Source organism: Tachysurus vachellii, chromosome 14 (genome assembly GCF_030014155.1).
Source record: "Tachysurus vachellii isolate PV-2020 chromosome 14, HZAU_Pvac_v1, whole genome shotgun sequence".
NCBI lineage: Eukaryota > Metazoa > Chordata > Actinopteri > Siluriformes > Bagridae > Tachysurus > Tachysurus vachellii.
Window position 1 is genome coordinate 1,944,067 of NC_083473.1, and position 17,232 is coordinate 1,961,298.

At 41.4% G+C, this 17,232-nt stretch overlaps 1 protein-coding gene and 2 gene segments (V, D, J or C); 2 read left to right on the forward strand and 1 right to left on the reverse strand.

The window, feature by feature from the left end:
* The first annotated feature begins 3,615 nt into the window (after positions 1 to 3,615).
* slc39a7 (solute carrier family 39 member 7) lies at positions 3,616 to 11,479 on the forward strand. The gene is made up of 8 exons (XM_060887250.1): positions 3,616 to 3,760; positions 7,028 to 7,692; positions 8,144 to 8,312; positions 8,583 to 8,651; positions 8,766 to 8,894; positions 8,983 to 9,090; positions 9,215 to 9,411; positions 9,543 to 11,479. The coding sequence occupies exons 2-8, from the start codon at positions 7,033 to 7,035 to the stop codon at positions 9,795 to 9,797; spliced, it is 1,587 nt and encodes a 528-aa protein (XP_060743233.1). The 5' UTR covers positions 3,616 to 3,760; positions 7,028 to 7,032; the 3' UTR covers positions 9,798 to 11,479.
* Positions 11,480 to 14,874: 3,395 nt separating this feature from the next.
* Positions 14,875 to 15,396, reverse strand: LOC132857274 (probable non-functional immunoglobulin kappa variable 6D-41). The segment is given in 2 exon segments: positions 14,875 to 15,222; positions 15,303 to 15,396. Coding segments are annotated over 2 exon segments (378 nt in total).
* Positions 15,397 to 15,433: 37 nt separating this feature from the next.
* On the forward strand, positions 15,434 to 16,878 carry LOC132857325 (immunoglobulin kappa constant-like). The segment is given in 3 exon segments: positions 15,434 to 15,448; positions 15,530 to 15,581; positions 16,413 to 16,878. Coding segments are annotated over 3 exon segments (384 nt in total).
* The last annotated feature ends 354 nt before the right edge of the window (positions 16,879 to 17,232 follow it).

Consider the following 17,232-nt stretch of genomic DNA (forward strand, 5'->3'; position numbering starts at 1 on the left):
ACAAAAACAGTCGTGACTCTCGCCAGAGCGGGAAAACGTTTAAGTTCGAGCAAACAAAAAGTTTGAAGACAGTCCCTAATTTGCAAACCCAAATTAGTCCCCCCCCAACCCCCAGTTAGTCTTTTACACGGATGGACAGCGCCAGTGTTTGTGTGCGTGTGAACAGAAACGGTAAAAAAACTGCAAAAAAAGCAACGCATACGATTACAGACACACAGAGAGAAAGGGAAGGACCTTTACCTTGAACTCGGCCGATCTGTTTCTAGCCACGTTTGAAAAACATTGGGTAAGGGGTCCGGGGTCAGGGGAGGGGTTCTGGGGTCACACCGGGTCATATGGGGGTTTCGGGGTTTTAAGAGTCAGGCAAATGTGATTTGGGGAGCAGATGCTCGATATGCAGATGTCTGTAATGGAATCGAGCGATATTGAATCGGCCTGCTTATCATAGAGACAAAGGACACTCTTCCCGCCTGCGGCTTAAGGGTCATAGGATGTGTGTGTGTGTGTGTGTGTGTGTGTGTATGTGTGTGTGTGTGTGAAGAGGGCTAGTGGGCTGAACTTGAAGAAGGGTGACAGAGAGACAGAGACCGAGGGTCAGTAACGGACTCACTGGACAGGGCGACTAAGACAGGTTTTTTAAGTTAAGCAAAAACAGTCTCAATTTAAATGATTTGAAGTTAAAAGAGTTATAATAGTATAATAGTATATTATTACTCTACACACAGTTCAATGTATATAATATATAATAGTATAAGAGTAAATAATAATCATTCTTCCAGTGTGATGTATTTGTTTACCTTTAGTTGTCGCTCTGTCTCTGTATCAGGGTTGCTGTGTTAATGACGTGAAGGTGCAGCAGCATGACAATAATTTACAATCACTTTTATATGAGCTTTAATGCAGATTTAGATGATGCTTCCTCTTTAATTTAAAACTCTACAATAACTATCTATTTATATACAGGTTTATATTATATAGCCTATTTGGGTGTGTTCTAATATGTATATAGTTTATATTTTACCTGTATTTATATTTTAGCTTAAAAGGAACCCTGAAAATAGACAGATATTTTAACCAAACTGGTATTTATTTATTAACTTGTGTATAACTGTATAAATGTAACTCTATATAGAATTATAAATAGCTGAAGCCTTGTACAGCACCTCTGATCCACGCTATAACACCACACTGGATATTCCTGAAGGGTTTTTCAAGCAGATGATTTTTTTTTTTTTTTTTAAGACAATGATTAATCTTTAATTCAATATCTTAAAATATTCCAGCTTTGTTTTGCATCAGAGCTGAGACTCAGGAGGAGAACAGGATCATCCAGCGTGACTATAAACATGTTTTATAGTCCAGTATGTAATGAGTAATAAAGTGTAAGTGATAAATTGAGTCATTACGCTCCATGAAGGACACATCTGGGGATCTCTGGTGGACATGAGGAGCATCACACTACTGACTGCTACCACTTTAACAGTGTTACACATCAGAGGCTTCATCTCCAAATCTTATAGACCTGACGATACCTTTAGGAACTGAAAATGATTTATTGGAGTTTTATGCTTGCAGAAGGTCCAGTTTTGGTGCCAACTGATAACTTTTAATGTTAAATTATTGGTATTTATTTCTGACTTTAACCAAAGGGTAAACACAGCAAACTTTGATTTATTATTTTATTTTTGTGAGCTTTAGTCTCCATAACTGTTTTCAAGTATGTTTTCTCCCACAGGTTCCTCACCCTGGTCCTGGAGAACCCTCTGTACTACACACGTTAGTGTTCCCCCTGCGCTTCAACACACCCTGTCTGTTCAGGACGGCTGTTCAGTTGTACTCCATCCACTATACACTATACACCGTCCACTATACACTATACACCATCCACTATACACAGTATACTATACACTATACACCGTCCACTATACACTATACAGTACAAGATCCACTATACACTATACACCATCCACTATACACAGTAAACTATACACTATACACCGTCCACTATACACTATACAGTACAAGATCCACTATACACTATACACCATCCACTATACACTATATACTGTCCACTATACACTTTACACCATCCACTATACAAGATCCACTATACACTATACACCATCCACTATACACAGTAAACTATACACTATAGACCGTCCACTATACAAGATCCACTATACACTATACACCGTCCACTATACACTATACACTGTCCACTATACAAGATCCACTATACACTATACACAATCCACTATACACCATCCACTATACACTATACACAGTAAACTATACACTATACACCGTCCACTATACACTATACACTATGCACCATCCACTATACAAGATCCACTATACACTATACACCATCCACTATAGACCGTCCACTATACAAGATCCACTATACACTATACACCGTCCACTATACACCATCCACTATACACTATACACCGTCCACTATACACTATACACTATGCACCATCCACTATACAAGATCCACTATACACTATACACCATCCACTATAGACCGTCCACTATACAAGATCCACTATACACTATACACCGTCCACTATACACCATCCACTATACACTATACACTGTCCACTATACACAATCCACTATACACCATCCACTATACACTATACACAGTAAACTATACACTATACACCGTCCACTATACACTGTACACTGTCCACTATACACTATACACAGTAAACTATACACTATACACCGTCCACTATACACTATACACAGTAAACTATACACTATACACCGTCCACTATACAAGATCCACTATACACTGTCCACTATACACTATACACCATCCACTATACACTATACACAGTAAACTATACACTATGCACTGTCTCCTATACAAGATCCACTATACACGATCCACTATACACCATCCACTATAGACTGTCCACTATACAAGATCCACTATACACTATACACCGTCCACTATACACCATCCACTATACCCTATACACTGTCCACTATACACTATACACAATCCACTATACACCATCCACTATACACTATACACGGTAAACTATGCACTATACACCGTCCACTATACACCATCCACTATACACCGTCCACTATACACCATCCACTATACACCGTCCACTATACACCGTCCACTATACACCATCCACTATACACCATCCATTATACACCGTCCACTATACACTATCTATACACCCTGTCTGGTCAGGACAGCTGTTCAGTTGTAGATCAGATGAATCAGGTGTGTTAGGAGCACTAAAATGTTCAGGACCAGGGTTGGGAACCTCAAGCATTTTTGAGGACTTTTTCTAATAGAAATTCCAAATAGAATTTTCTGTCTGTTTTCCCTATGCTGGAAATTCAATGTAGGAATCATTAGTAAAAGGTACTGAAGACAAATTCAGGTTAAAATGTATGTTAACTCAGATTTAGATCATGTTTAAATCTTTACACATAATAGAGTGAACTTTATGTTTATTCTAATATGTGTGGTTCACAGAGACACAGATTTAACTGCTATTTCCTACATAAATAAAGCAGACACATGAATCGGGTGTTAAACAGTGCCACCATGTTGGGGCTCACTGGAGTCACGTGTTCTGACGTCTCGCGAGATTTGAGTTGGACTAAACGCCACGTCGGTTAGAACCGGACGAGAATCTGATCATCTGCAGCCTCTCAGTAAATAAGAGGTCAGATTAGATCCGTACAGAAGTATAGATTTGCAGGGGACGTGCACGCTTCTCAGGCGGTGAGTGTGTTATGTTGTATGTTATGTTGTATTACACAGCAAGAAGAACAATAACAATAATAATAATAATCCTTTCCCCTGTTGTAGCTACAGCTAGCTAACGTGCTAACTGTTTACTCTTCTGCACTGTTTATACATCGGTTTATAACTAAACTAATGTATTTATTATCGTTATTAATACGTGTGTTCTGTAAAAATCTGATTTCCTTTTAAAGTACAGTACGTGTTAGAGTAAAGAGTGAATAAAGCAACAATATAAATATATGTTGAAGTGCTTTAACAGGCTGTATCCTAAATGGGTATGTACTTCATACAAGTGCCCTAACACACTACACACTATATAAATGGGTATGTACTTCATACAAGTGCCCTAACACACTACACACTATATAAATGGGTATGTACTTCATACAAGTGCCCTAACACACTACACACTATATAAATGGGTATGTACTTCATACAAGTGCCCTAACACACTACACACTATATAAATGGGTATGTACTTCATACAAGTGCCCTAACACACTACACACTATACACACTATATAAATGGGTATGTACTTCATACAAGTGCCCTAACACACTACACACTATACACACTATATAAATGGGTATGTACTTCATACAAGTGCCCTAACACACTACACACTACACACACTATATAAATGGGTATGTACTTTATACAAGTGCCCTAACACACTACACACTATACACACTATATAAATGGGTATGTACTTTATACAAGTGCCCTAACACACTACACACTATACACACTATATAAATGGGTATGTACTTCATACAAGTGCCCTAACACACTACACACTATACACACTATATAAATGGGTATGTACTTCATACAAGTGCCCTAACACACTACACACTATATAAATGGGTATGTACTTTATACAAGTGCCCTAACACACTATACACACTATATAAATGGGTATGTACTTTATACAAGTGCCCTAACACACTACACACACTATATAAATGGGTATGTACTTCATACAAGTGCCCTAACACACTACACACTATATAAATGGGTATGTACTTTATACAAGTGCCCTAACACACTACACACTATACACACTATATAAATGGGTATGTACTTCATACAAGTGCCCTAACACACTACACACTATACACACTATATAAATGGGTATGTACTTTATACAAGTGCCCTAACACACTACACACTATACACACTATATAAATTGCTATGTACTTTATACAAGTGCCCTAACACACTACACACTATACACACTATATAAATGGGTATGTACTTCATACAAGTGCCCTAACACACTACACACACTATATAAATGGGTATGTACTTCATACAAGTGCCCTAACACACTACACACTACACACTATACACACTATATAAATGGGTATGTACTTCATACAAGTGCCCTAACACACTACACACTATACACACTATATAAATGGGTATGTACTTCATACAAGTGCCCTAACACACTACACACTACACACTATACACACTATATAAATGGGTATGTACTTCATACAAGTGCCCTAACACACTACACACTATACACACTATATAAATGGGTATGTACTTCATACAAGTGCCCTAACACACTACACACTACACACTATACACACTATATAAATGGGTATGTACTTCATACAAGTGCCCTAACACACTACACACTATACACACTATATAAATGGGTATGTACTTCATACAAGTGCCCTAACACACTATACACACTATATAAATGGGTATGTACTTCATACAAGTGCCCTAACACACTACACACTACACACACTATATAAATGGGTATGTACTTCATACAAGTGCCCTAACACACTACACACACTATATAAATGGGTATGTACTTCATACAAGTGCCCTAACACACTACACACTATACACACTATATAAATAGGTATGTACTTCATACAAGTGCCCTAACACACTACACACTACACACACTATATAAATGGGTATGTACTTCATACAAGTGCCCTAACACACTACACACTACACACTATACACACTATATAAATGGGTATGTACTTCATACAAGTGCCCTAACACACTACACACTATATAAATGGGTATGTACTTCATACAAGTGCCCTAACACACTACACACTATACACACTATATAAATGGGTATGTACTTCATACAAGTGCCCTAACACACTACACACTATACACACTATATAAATGGGTATGTACTTCATACAAGTGTCCTAACACACTATACGCTATACACCACTACTATATAAATGGATATGTACTTCATACAAGTGCCCTAAGTGTACACTGTCCACCGTCCGCTATACACTGTCCACCGTCCGCTATACACTGTCCACCGTCCGCTATACACTGTCCACCGTCCGCTATACACTGTCCACCGTCCGCTATACACTGTCCACCGTCCGCTATACACTGTCCACCGTCCGCTGTCCACCGTCCGCTGTCCACCGTCCGCCGTCCACCGTCCACTGTCCACCGTCCACTATACACTGTCCACTATACACTGTCCACCGTCCACTATACACTGTCCACTGTCCACTATACACTGTCCACCGTCCACTATACACTGTCCACCGTCCACTATACACCGTCCACCGTCCACTATACACTGTCCATTATCCACCGTCCACTATGCACTGTCCACCGTCCACTATGCACTGTCCACCGTCCACTATGCACTGTCCACCGTCCACTATGCACTGTCCACTATGCACCGTCCACTATACACCGTCCACTGTCCTCTATACACTGTCCACTGTCCTCTATACACTGTCCACTGTCCTCTATACACTGTCCACTGTCCTCTATACACTGTCCACTATACACTGTCCACTATACACTGTCCACTATACACTGTCCACTATACACTGTCCACTATACACTGTCCACTATACACTATACACCGTCCACTATACACCGTCCACTATACACTATACACTGTCCACTATACACTGTCCACTATACACTGTCCACTATACACTGTCCACTATACACCGTCCACTATACACTGTCGATTTTGATATAATTATTTGATTTATATGTTGATTTATACATATTTAGTGCGTGACTTCACCTCCCTTGCAGTATAATGGAGATCTTTTGCTCCATCTTTGTTGCTGGTTTCTAGTTCCACACCTCGCTTACTTAAACACAGCAGTATTTACAGTCTCTGTTAGCTCAGTGCTAGTCACACTATGTGTACGTGCACATCCTGATTAGAGGTGTAAAGTAAATAGTGTGTTTTTATTTCCCTCCAGGTGAGATGAGGGCCCTGTATGTGTCTGTGCTGCTGCTGGTGTTTGGTTTAGTAGTGCTGTCATGTGACCACGGACATCATCACGGACATCATCATGGGCATGACCACGGACATCACCATGGACATCACCACGGACACCATCACCACGGACATGATCATGGCCATGACCACGGTGACGTGAAGATGTTTCATGGTGCAAGCAAATGGAGTGCACAAGCAAATCTGCCCTCTGAGGAGGAGGAGCTTCACCATGTTCACGATCACGGACATGACCACGAGCACGATCACGGACATGACCACGAGCACGATCACGGACATGACCACGAGCACGATCACGGACATGACCACGAGCACGATCACGGACATGACCACGCCCACGATCACGGACATGACCACGCCCACGATCACGGACATGACCACGCCCATGATCACGGACATGACCACGAGCACGATCACGGACATGACCACGATCACGGACACGCCCACGCTCATGATCACGGACATGGCCACGCCCACGATCATGGACATGACCATGGACATGCCCACGACCATGGACACCACCATGGACATGCCCACGATCACGGACACGCCCACGGTCATACCAAAGAGCGCCTGAAGCGTGGGTTGCCGGGAGAGGGTCGGGACTCAGTGGAGTTGTGGATGCAGGTAAAAATGACACCAGCTATCAGTGTTCACATATTAAATTTCACCGACACTGGAGACTCCTTCCAAAAATGAAAATGTCACCAAATCTATGTTTATGAGCTGTCACCATGTGTATGAGCTGTTACTATAGAAACAGTAACGTATTCGAGTAATCATCAGTTTCTGACCAATCACAATCCAGAGTAGTCACATGTGAGTAAGATCAGACACCAGAGGTCAGCAGAGTGCAGGTTTAATACCACTGTGTGCACTATGAAGCAGAAATGGTTTAAAGTTAATCATCTTTACCTCTAACTGACATGTAGTTAATATTTTATATATTTTTTAATATTTTTTTTTTAATATGTAGTTAATAATATTTTATACTAGAACACATTTATTATGTACATGAATAATCCATAGAGGGAATATGAACATCATATTGTGTCCGTTACTGGCTGTTATTTTGTAGGCGGTGGGAGCGACGTTGCTGATCAGCGCAGCACCCTTCCTCATCCTCTTCCTCATCCCGGTGCAGTCGAACTCGGATCAGCACCAGAACCTGCTGAAGATTCTGCTGAGCTTTGCCTCAGGGGGGCTGCTGGGTGACGCCTTCCTGCACCTCATACCTCATGCTCTGGGTCAGTACTCATCAGTTACATCAAACCAGCATCACCCAATTAATCTGCAGTTTAAAATGAAATACAAACTAATTGTTGTGATCTTTAGTTTAAGAGTTTGTTAGAGGAGCTGCTGCTGTACAGATCAATGAGCAGATCAAACTAATTCCACATAAGGGCTACAAAAAGATATTTTGGGTGAAAATAAAGTCTCTATAAAGTCGTAAATTGTTCTTATTTACTATATCAGAAGCTGAATAAAATGATGTGATGTCTTCTATTCTGATTCAGTGCCTCACTCTCACCACGGAAACGAGGACCACTCAGACGCAGCAGAGGAGTCACATGGTCATTCTCATGGTACGCCGCTCACTCAGATGTCAGGGAGAGACACACTGATGGAAGAGATCCTTTCTAAGTGTGTGTGTGTGTGTGTGTGTGTGTGTGTGTGTGTGTGTGTGTGTGTGTGTTCAGGTGCGGCACATGATCACATGATGTCTGTGGGTCTCTGGGTTCTCGGAGGCATCATGGCGTTCCTGGTGGTGGAGAAGTTTGTGCGCCTGCTGAAGGGAGGACACTCGCACTCACACTCGCACTCACACGGTAAGATTTACACCCGGAACAGCATTTACATTCAGAACTACAGACTTTTCAGTAACGTGTGTGATTGTGAAGTTTTATATGTTCACAGCTGTTCCGAAATGCAAGGACAGTGACGGGGAGGGAGAGAAGGAAGGAGCCAAAAAGAAAGACGAGAAAAAGGACAAGAAGGTGAAGAAAGCAAAAGAGGAGAGTTCGGGTAAGAGACGCTGTGTGACTCGCTGAGTTCTGGCCTCTGATTGGTCAGAAGGTGTTGATTAATGCTCTGTGACAGCAGCCCTGGCAGCAGTGAAGGTTTATATCGATGCATGATCTCTCTGTAGATATTAAAGTATCCGGTTATCTGAACCTGGCTGCTGATTTCACTCACAACTTCACCGACGGTCTGGCCATCGGCGCCTCTTTCCTGGTCGGTCCTACTGTCGGCGTGGTAACCACCATCACCATCCTCCTGCACGAGGTGCCACACGAGATCGGAGACTTTGCCATCCTCGTCCAATCAGGATGCACCAAGAGGAAGGTGCGTCGCTCCGGTGTCTTGTTCGGTTAACGATGGCGTCAGATCAAAAGATTTCAATTCAGATCAGAAGTTTTATATTGTAATAAATAATAAAATAGGTTTCTGTACTTTTTTTTTTTTTTTTTTTTAAGGCTATGTGTCTCCAACTCCTCACTGCCATCGGCGCGTTAGCCGGCACCGCCTGCTCCCTATTGGCTGAGGGAGTGGGCGAGGCCGCCACCGCCTGGATCCTCCCCTTCACCGCCGGCGGCTTTGTTTACATCGCCACGGTGACGGTGCTACCGGAGCTGCTGAGTGGCCGATCGAGCGTGGGTCAGTCGGTGATGGAGGTCGTCGCCATGCTGTTCGGTGTGGGGATGATGGTGATCATCGCCGAGTACGAGTGAGACACAGAGAGACTGAATTCCTTCCAGACTCAGGAGAAGAAACAGAAAACAATGTGTAAATGTAAATGAGAGAGAGAGAGAGAATGAATTGGAGGCCTTTGTGAGAGAAGTGCACTAAAAGATCCACAGTCCGAGCCCTGTCCCTGCACTGGACATGTCGTTCTCCTAAACACGGGGACGATTTACTGTCAGCTGACACACACACACACACACACACACACACACGTACAATCACATTGCTTGATTCATATTCAAATAATGCAGAATTTAAATGGGAAGAAATCATTTTTCTTGACGCAGCGACGTTCTGTGTTGCTTTCTATAATGTGGAAGGTTTTTCTGGCTCGATTTCAACGTAGATGTCAATATTAGTGCCCTCGTTAGGGGCCAAAGTGCACACTTTTTTTATTTGCTTTGATTTTCCTCAGCTTTCCAAAAGCAGGTGGTTGTTATTATTTTTGTAAGATTTATTTCTGTTTCCTTTTATTATTTTTTTACCTTGTAAATGATAAATGAGCTGTTTTGCTGAGTTACTGGGCAGATTGTTGCCCTTGATTTTAATGGACCAAAAAATGCCTAGACATTAAACTGATGGCTGTATAGTAACGTTTGCTCCATTCATGACGTTTTGGAACACGCTCTCATCCAGAGCAGCTTACGGTCCGTTCTCAAAGACCCCCACAGACCCCACAGCTTTTGGTGGTCCTGCAATTTAAACTCAAACTTAACTCAGTGATTAATCCAACATGAGACATCAGTCCTAACCTCACTGTAATGTGTGTAGTGCAGCAGGTCTTAGGATTCTGAACCGCACTCACTTTCTTTACAATAAACCCGATTAAATAATCCGTGTAATCTGGGAAGCTTGTGCATGTAAACATACGTTCATACGACACTAGATGGTGCAGCAGCTAACATCTGTAACTCAGAGAAGATGCTACACACTGTTAATTAGCCCCCCACCCCCCCCAAGCTTCAGGTCTTTGAGTAGATCGAGTCATCTGGCTCTCTGATGCAGATGTTTATCACCTGCACCACTGAGAGGTTTTGTGGCGTATTTGAGCCAACAGCTGCAGTAAGACTGAACGAGCACAAAGTGGTGATGTAGCATCAGGTTTTAACTACAAACCCTACATCAGCACTTTGGCTTGAGAAAGTCTGTCATTATTCTTTACAGTTTTCTTCCACTTTTTGGAAGCGATTTTTTTTTTTAAATCCAATTATACGTCTCTGTCACTTCCTCTGTTTGTAAAAGTTACTGATTAGTTTACGTTTTGACTCGTGTGCCGAGATACAATTCTCAACTTTAGAACTATATTCAACATGCGTTACTATATAGCTATTTTGGACATAAATATCGGCACCCTGTTGTTCTGTTAGTGCTGAGAAATGATCATGCTGTCGTGAAGAAACTATCGCAATACTGTATACAAACACACTACTTTAGCGACTTTAGGCTAGCTGACGAAACATCCGCAATAACAATATCGTGCTTTTTAAGACGTCGCAAAAGAAATCTTCGACTTTATGATCGGCACATTACTACAGGAAGTGTGTTGTCTTTGTTTCAAATTTGTTTAGTTTTATTTGTATGACTGTAGTTATATTTTGTCACAAATGTCTCTGAGTCATTCCTTCCATGTCATTTTTTTTTAATGCTATATAAAGTGAACGTAGACGACCTGTTTGTGTCGGTGTGATTTGGTATGAGCAGCGAGGAACAGAGTCAGGCTGAAACTCAAGGCTGTTACATTTGTGTCATGTCAAGGATTAAATGAATGTGCATTTTATTTCTATAGCACTTTTAATAACAGACAACAGATTTACAGAACATAATGTTTTTATGTGAGTTTATTTGTATTTCCTAATGAGCAAGTCTGTGAAAAATATCAAGGGAAAAACTCCTTTAGATGGTAAGCAAACTTAAATGGAACCAAACTTAAAATTGAACCTCATCCTCATCTGGGTGACACCAGAGAGTCTGATTATATATTATTATAAATACTGAGAGTGTAAGATTATAAATAATGACCTTTCTACAGTCATATACGTTCAGTCAGAGTTGTGTAACCAGGAGCTCCTGAGGATCTCATAAATTAACTGGTCTGAGTTCATTATAGATTCAACACCAACAGAAGACTCAGTGATGGAGATAGAGCACATGTAGAATGTTATTTTGTGTATCAGAGGTTTGTTCTCTTCAAAGTGTTCAAGAAGTCCAGAATCTTCATGAAGTATAACAGAACTGGAGCTGGTACGATCTCTAGATGCCCCGGTAGAAAAAGAGAAGCGAGTGGAGAGGAATTAGCATAGCTGCTGTAAGAAATAAAAATGTAAGAAAATAAGATGATGAAGGTGAAGATCTTAACGAAGAACCATAAATTTTTTCCAGCATAGCAGTGACAAAATAGATTCATCTGTGTCAAGAAGAACACAGGACAAATCCTGCTCAACGATTACTAACGAATTAATCAATTTATTCGTTAAGAGTTCTAAACATTCATTCATTTTCTAACGCTTACCCGAACTACCTCGGGTCACGGGGAGCCTGTGCCTATCTCAGGCGTCATCGGGCATCGAGGCAGGATACACCCTGGACGGAGTGCCAACCCATAACAGGGCACACACACACACTCTCATTCACACACTACGGACAATTTTCCAGAGATGCCAATCAACCTACCATGCATGTCTTTGGACCAGGGGAGGAAACCGGAGTACCTGGAGGAAACCCCCGAGGCACGGGGAGAACATGTAAACTCCACACACACCAGGCGGAGGCGGGAATCGAACCCCCAACCCCGAGGTGTGAGGCGAACGTGCTAACCACTAAGCCACCGTGCCCCCACAGTTCTAAACATACTACCTTATAATACTTAAGCCTTTTTAAGTATGAGCTTTTTCCGATATGCATGTTGGAGTGGAATCTGGTTGCGTAAAATCTGTAATTTCTTACACTGCTGTTCATAATATTAACCATCACTAGATGCATTTGATCAGAAATAAGTAAGCAATAAATACAATAAAGGAAATAAATCTATAATAAAATAGAGTTGAACAGAACAAAATATTGTACAACGTGATAAACTGAGACTTGTGTTAACTATCAGAGTTGCGATCTCATAATGATCTTAAAGTACGGCGTGTAAAAGCTCATCCTGGCCCTTTAAGTGGACGTGTGTATGCAGAGGAGTTCGTCTGACTCCAGCAGCCTGATAAGACCCGAGCCTAGACAGGAAGTGGCTCGGATTTGTTGTCGTGGCTCGTGATCTGACCCATGTGATGTTAAGAGTCTTGCAGGAGAGAGGAGTATTTGTAGGTACCACACATCCACAGATAGGAGGCGATGAAGTAACCTTTGAAGTACATGAATTTCACCTCTGCAGTCATCATCTCATGTTAATAGCAGGATTATCTTTGAGTCTGTTAATATACAGACCACACTAATTTTCCCAATTCAGTAGAAAAATGTGCCGAGGTTTTCCAGGTTCACTTCAGAAAATCACTATATGCTTCTCTGCTGTTGACATTTATGACATTGACCATGCTATTGTACTTGATGGGCTAGAACATGTTGTTAGTGTTAAAGGGAACAGCCCTTTCATGGCTCGGGTCTTATTTGACAACATAATCAGTTTCTAGATCTCAATGGTGACGTCTCTAATCATACTGACGGTTATGTTCGGTGTTCCACAAGGTTCTGTTTTAGGCCCACTGCTTTTCTCCTTAAATATGCTACCCTTTGGTGCAATTATTCGTTAAAATGGTATTTATTAGCTTCCACTGTTATGCTGATGAGACAGCTATATGTTTCAGCTAAGTCAGACTCTAACAGAAGTGCTTGTACTAGGCCCACGAGCAGCCAGTAGTTAGCTTCCTGTTTCCACAACCACTCCTATCTTATCCACAATGCATTGACTCCCAGTCAAATTTCAGATTGATTATAAAATACTATTACTAAGCTATCAAGCACTGAATGATCTCGCACTACAGTACCTGAGAGGTCTTTTAGGATCACTGCACCTACTTCGATGAAAAGGTGCAGACTATTTGTTGGTACCTGTGACTTCTGACCACTTTTGCTATCTGGACCTGCCGGATCCATTATGATCCTCTATGACTGGTTGGAGTCTCATCACTTTCTGGTGCCCACTGATGCTGAGAATGATCCACATGGACAGCTGGAGATACATGGGGCTGTTGTGGATAGAACCACTTAGAAAACATAAAAATGGCTTTGGACTGTGTGGAGGTTTAGGTTGAAGTGGTGAGGATCTGTAATTCTGCAGGACGTGCGTTCTGTGATGCAGGTTTAGGTCTAAAATTGCCACAAACAGATTAGTACTTAAGTCTTCATCAGTAAACATTTCATCATTTCAACTTCAACATGACACACTTCATGTTAACATTAGAATAAATCTCCTGGTTGCACAATTGCACTTTCTGACCATTTCGCAATTCTAGAAGGAACATGATTTATGATCTCACTTTCACCGGTGACCCAGATGAGGCTCAATGGTTCCTCTCAATATTTCTTCCTCATATCATTTCAGTAAGTTGTTTTCTGACCATCTCATCTGACTTGATCATTAGGGATTACTTTATACTTTCAAACATATCTAGAATTAATTATATATTAATTTATTTAAATTTAATATATTAATTAATTATATATATGTGTACATGCATGTGTGTGTTACTAGAAACAGTCGAATCTGCTGAGTAACTTTAGCTGCTGCTGCTTTAACCTGTTTTGTTAAAGCAGCAAGAGGTGAAGAAAGAGGTTCTGTATTTATGCCACATGACTGCAATCCTGCACAATTAAAGCCCAGAGTCTCCCACAGACACATATGATGATTTAAATGTTCTCCAGGAGCAGATGGAGCTGGTTGAACTTTCTGTTCACAGGATTGGTCAAACCTGAATATCGTTCTATCTACTTATATTTAGAGGAAAGACTGATTAATATGAGGTTCAGTAGATTTATTTCATTGCACTGTTATTGTGCTGTATCACATCCTTCTCAGCACCTGCAGACGTTCCCAGCTGCAGCAGCGCTTCTCCATGTGCTCTCACCGAGGTTTTTGTACGACTCTTTAACACTGTGTGAACACCGAGATGCCACTGATCTGAAGGTCACTCTGACAGTAATAATCTCCTGCATCTTCAGTCTGGACTTCACTGATGGTCAGCGTGAAGTCAGTATCAGATCCACTGCCTTGGAAACGAGCTGAAATACCTGACTGTAAACTATTAACGTGCTTGATCAGAAGTTTAGGGGCTTCTCCTGGTTTCTGCAGGTACCAGGCGAGATAGTTACCATTATACACTTTGAGATTGGTTCTGCAGTTGATGGTGACTGTGTTTCCTGGAGCAACAGTTTGCACTGAAGGAGTCTGAGTCACAGTCACCTGACCTCTGGATCCTGAAGAGAAACATAGTCTGTGTTGTAGAATTAGTGTGAAATGAAGTGTGTGAAGCTGTGAGTTGATGTTAATCTCTCACCTTGAGCCCAGAGCACCAGTGTGCAGATGAAGACGCTGATCAGAGTCATGGTTGCTGTGGGTGAAGTTGCTGAGCAGCAGCTCTCAGTAATGAAGTGTTAAAATCACAGGGTTATAAACACTTAGCTGCCAATGCAAAGTGGAAGTGTGTGTGTGTGTGTGTGTGTGTGTGTGTGTGTGTGTGAGCACTGCAGTGTGACGGAGGTTTTTGTACGACGCCTAAATTAGACTGTATCACTGTGGTGGACTTTTGGTGGAGGATCCAAACTGTTTGTGAACAGTAAGTAAAAGTTTATTCTTTATCGGTTACTTTAAACATTAAGAAACTTTTGAGAAACTGTGATATAAAAATGATTTCAGTGTTACAGTAAATACACAGAAATTAAACTGTTTCATATTAATATTTTAATATTAATTATATTAATATTTCATGTTAATATTTGTTGTGCTGGTTAGTGTTACAATATCAGATTGATTACAGTGTACATCCTTTTGTTCTTTAGTGTTTTATTTTAATACTATTACATTACATAGTAATGTACATTACATAGTCATTACATAGTCGTGGCCTAATGGTTAGAGAGTCTGACTCTTAACTTTAAGGTTGTGGGTTTGAGTCTCGGGCCGGCCACGACTGAGGTTCCCTTGAGCAAGGCACCGAACCCCCCAAACTGCTCCGCGGGGGCCGCAGCATAAATGGCTGCCCACTGCTCCGGGTGTGTGTTCATGGTGTGTGTGTGTGTGCACTTTGGATGGGTTAAATGCAGAGAACAAATTCTGAGTATGGGTCACCGTACTTAGCCGAATGTCACGTCACTTTCACTTACTCACTTACTGAGAGTCAACACCAGTATGAAGGTCTTAAGATGCGCTATGATGTAAAGAGGAAGTAGGAAATCTTCTCCTGCTGCTGGAACTCACTTCTGCTGCTGCCGAGTTTCTGGCTTTATTTCTGTTGTAGTTCAGAGCATTTACAGATTACACACACTGACCTTTAGAAACCGGATTATTGTGTGTTTAAAGTTTAATTACACTGAAACTCCTTTTCTCACTGTCTAAAGTTGTTCATATTTAATGTACCCATTTGTCTGGTATTGTGTGTCTTCTCCAGCTGGTCCCAAACCTCCATCCGTGTCTCTGCTCCCTCCGTCCCCTGTGCAGCTGTCTGAAGGTTCGGCCTCGCTGCTCTGCCTGCTGTCTGGATACTCTCCACAGGGGGCGCTGGTGAGCTGGACTGTAGATGGTTCAGAGGTGAAGGACGGGGTTCTGACCAGCTCAGAAGAAGAGAAGAAGGAAGGTTACAGCCGCAGCAGCACCCTGACCCTTAGCAAAGACCTCTGGGAAAAGGGGGAGGAGTTTATCTGTAAAGTCTCCCATAGCAACATCAATCATCCCGTCACCTTCAGAAAGAGTCACTGTGATGTCTAATGGGTCCAAGATGGAGTTTAACATGGAGCTGCTTCTCATCCACCTGCAATAGTTTAAATTCTACACAATGAGAATATTTCTGTCTTTACTCTGTTCACTGTTTTGTTCATATTCTTGTAGTTTTTGCTGAAATAAAGCTGAATTTGGGACTTTTTTGTCTGTTAGATTTAATAGTGATGATCAGTGTGATGTGAAACTGAGATTATCTGTAGATTCACTGCTGTGTTTTGTGCTTCAGTGAGTTTGACTGAAGGAAGTTAAACATCTGGTGAAATTTCTGTTCTATTCTGAGAGACATGAAACTCTTCAGTCCTGTTAATGTAAATCTCACTTACACCTCAGTGCTCTCTCTGTCTCTCTCTCTCTGTCTCTCTCTCTCACTCTGTCTCTCTCTCTCTCTGTCTCTCTCTCTCACTCTGTCTCTCTGTCTCTCTCTCTCTCTCTGTCTCTCTCTCTCACTCTGTCTCTCTGTCTCTCTCTCTCTCTCTCTCTCTGCATCTCTC

Coding starts and splice junctions, on each gene's coding strand:
- slc39a7 (XM_060887250.1), top strand. CDS start 7,033: ATGAGGGCCCTGTATGTGTCTGTGCTGCTGCTGGTGTTTGGTTTAGTA. Junction 8,895..8,982: donor CTCACACTCGCACTCACACG/GTAAGATTTACA, acceptor ATATGTTCACAG/CTGTTCCGAAATGCAAGGAC. Junction 9,091..9,214: donor AGCAAAAGAGGAGAGTTCGG/GTAAGAGACGCT, acceptor ATCTCTCTGTAG/ATATTAAAGTATCCGGTTAT.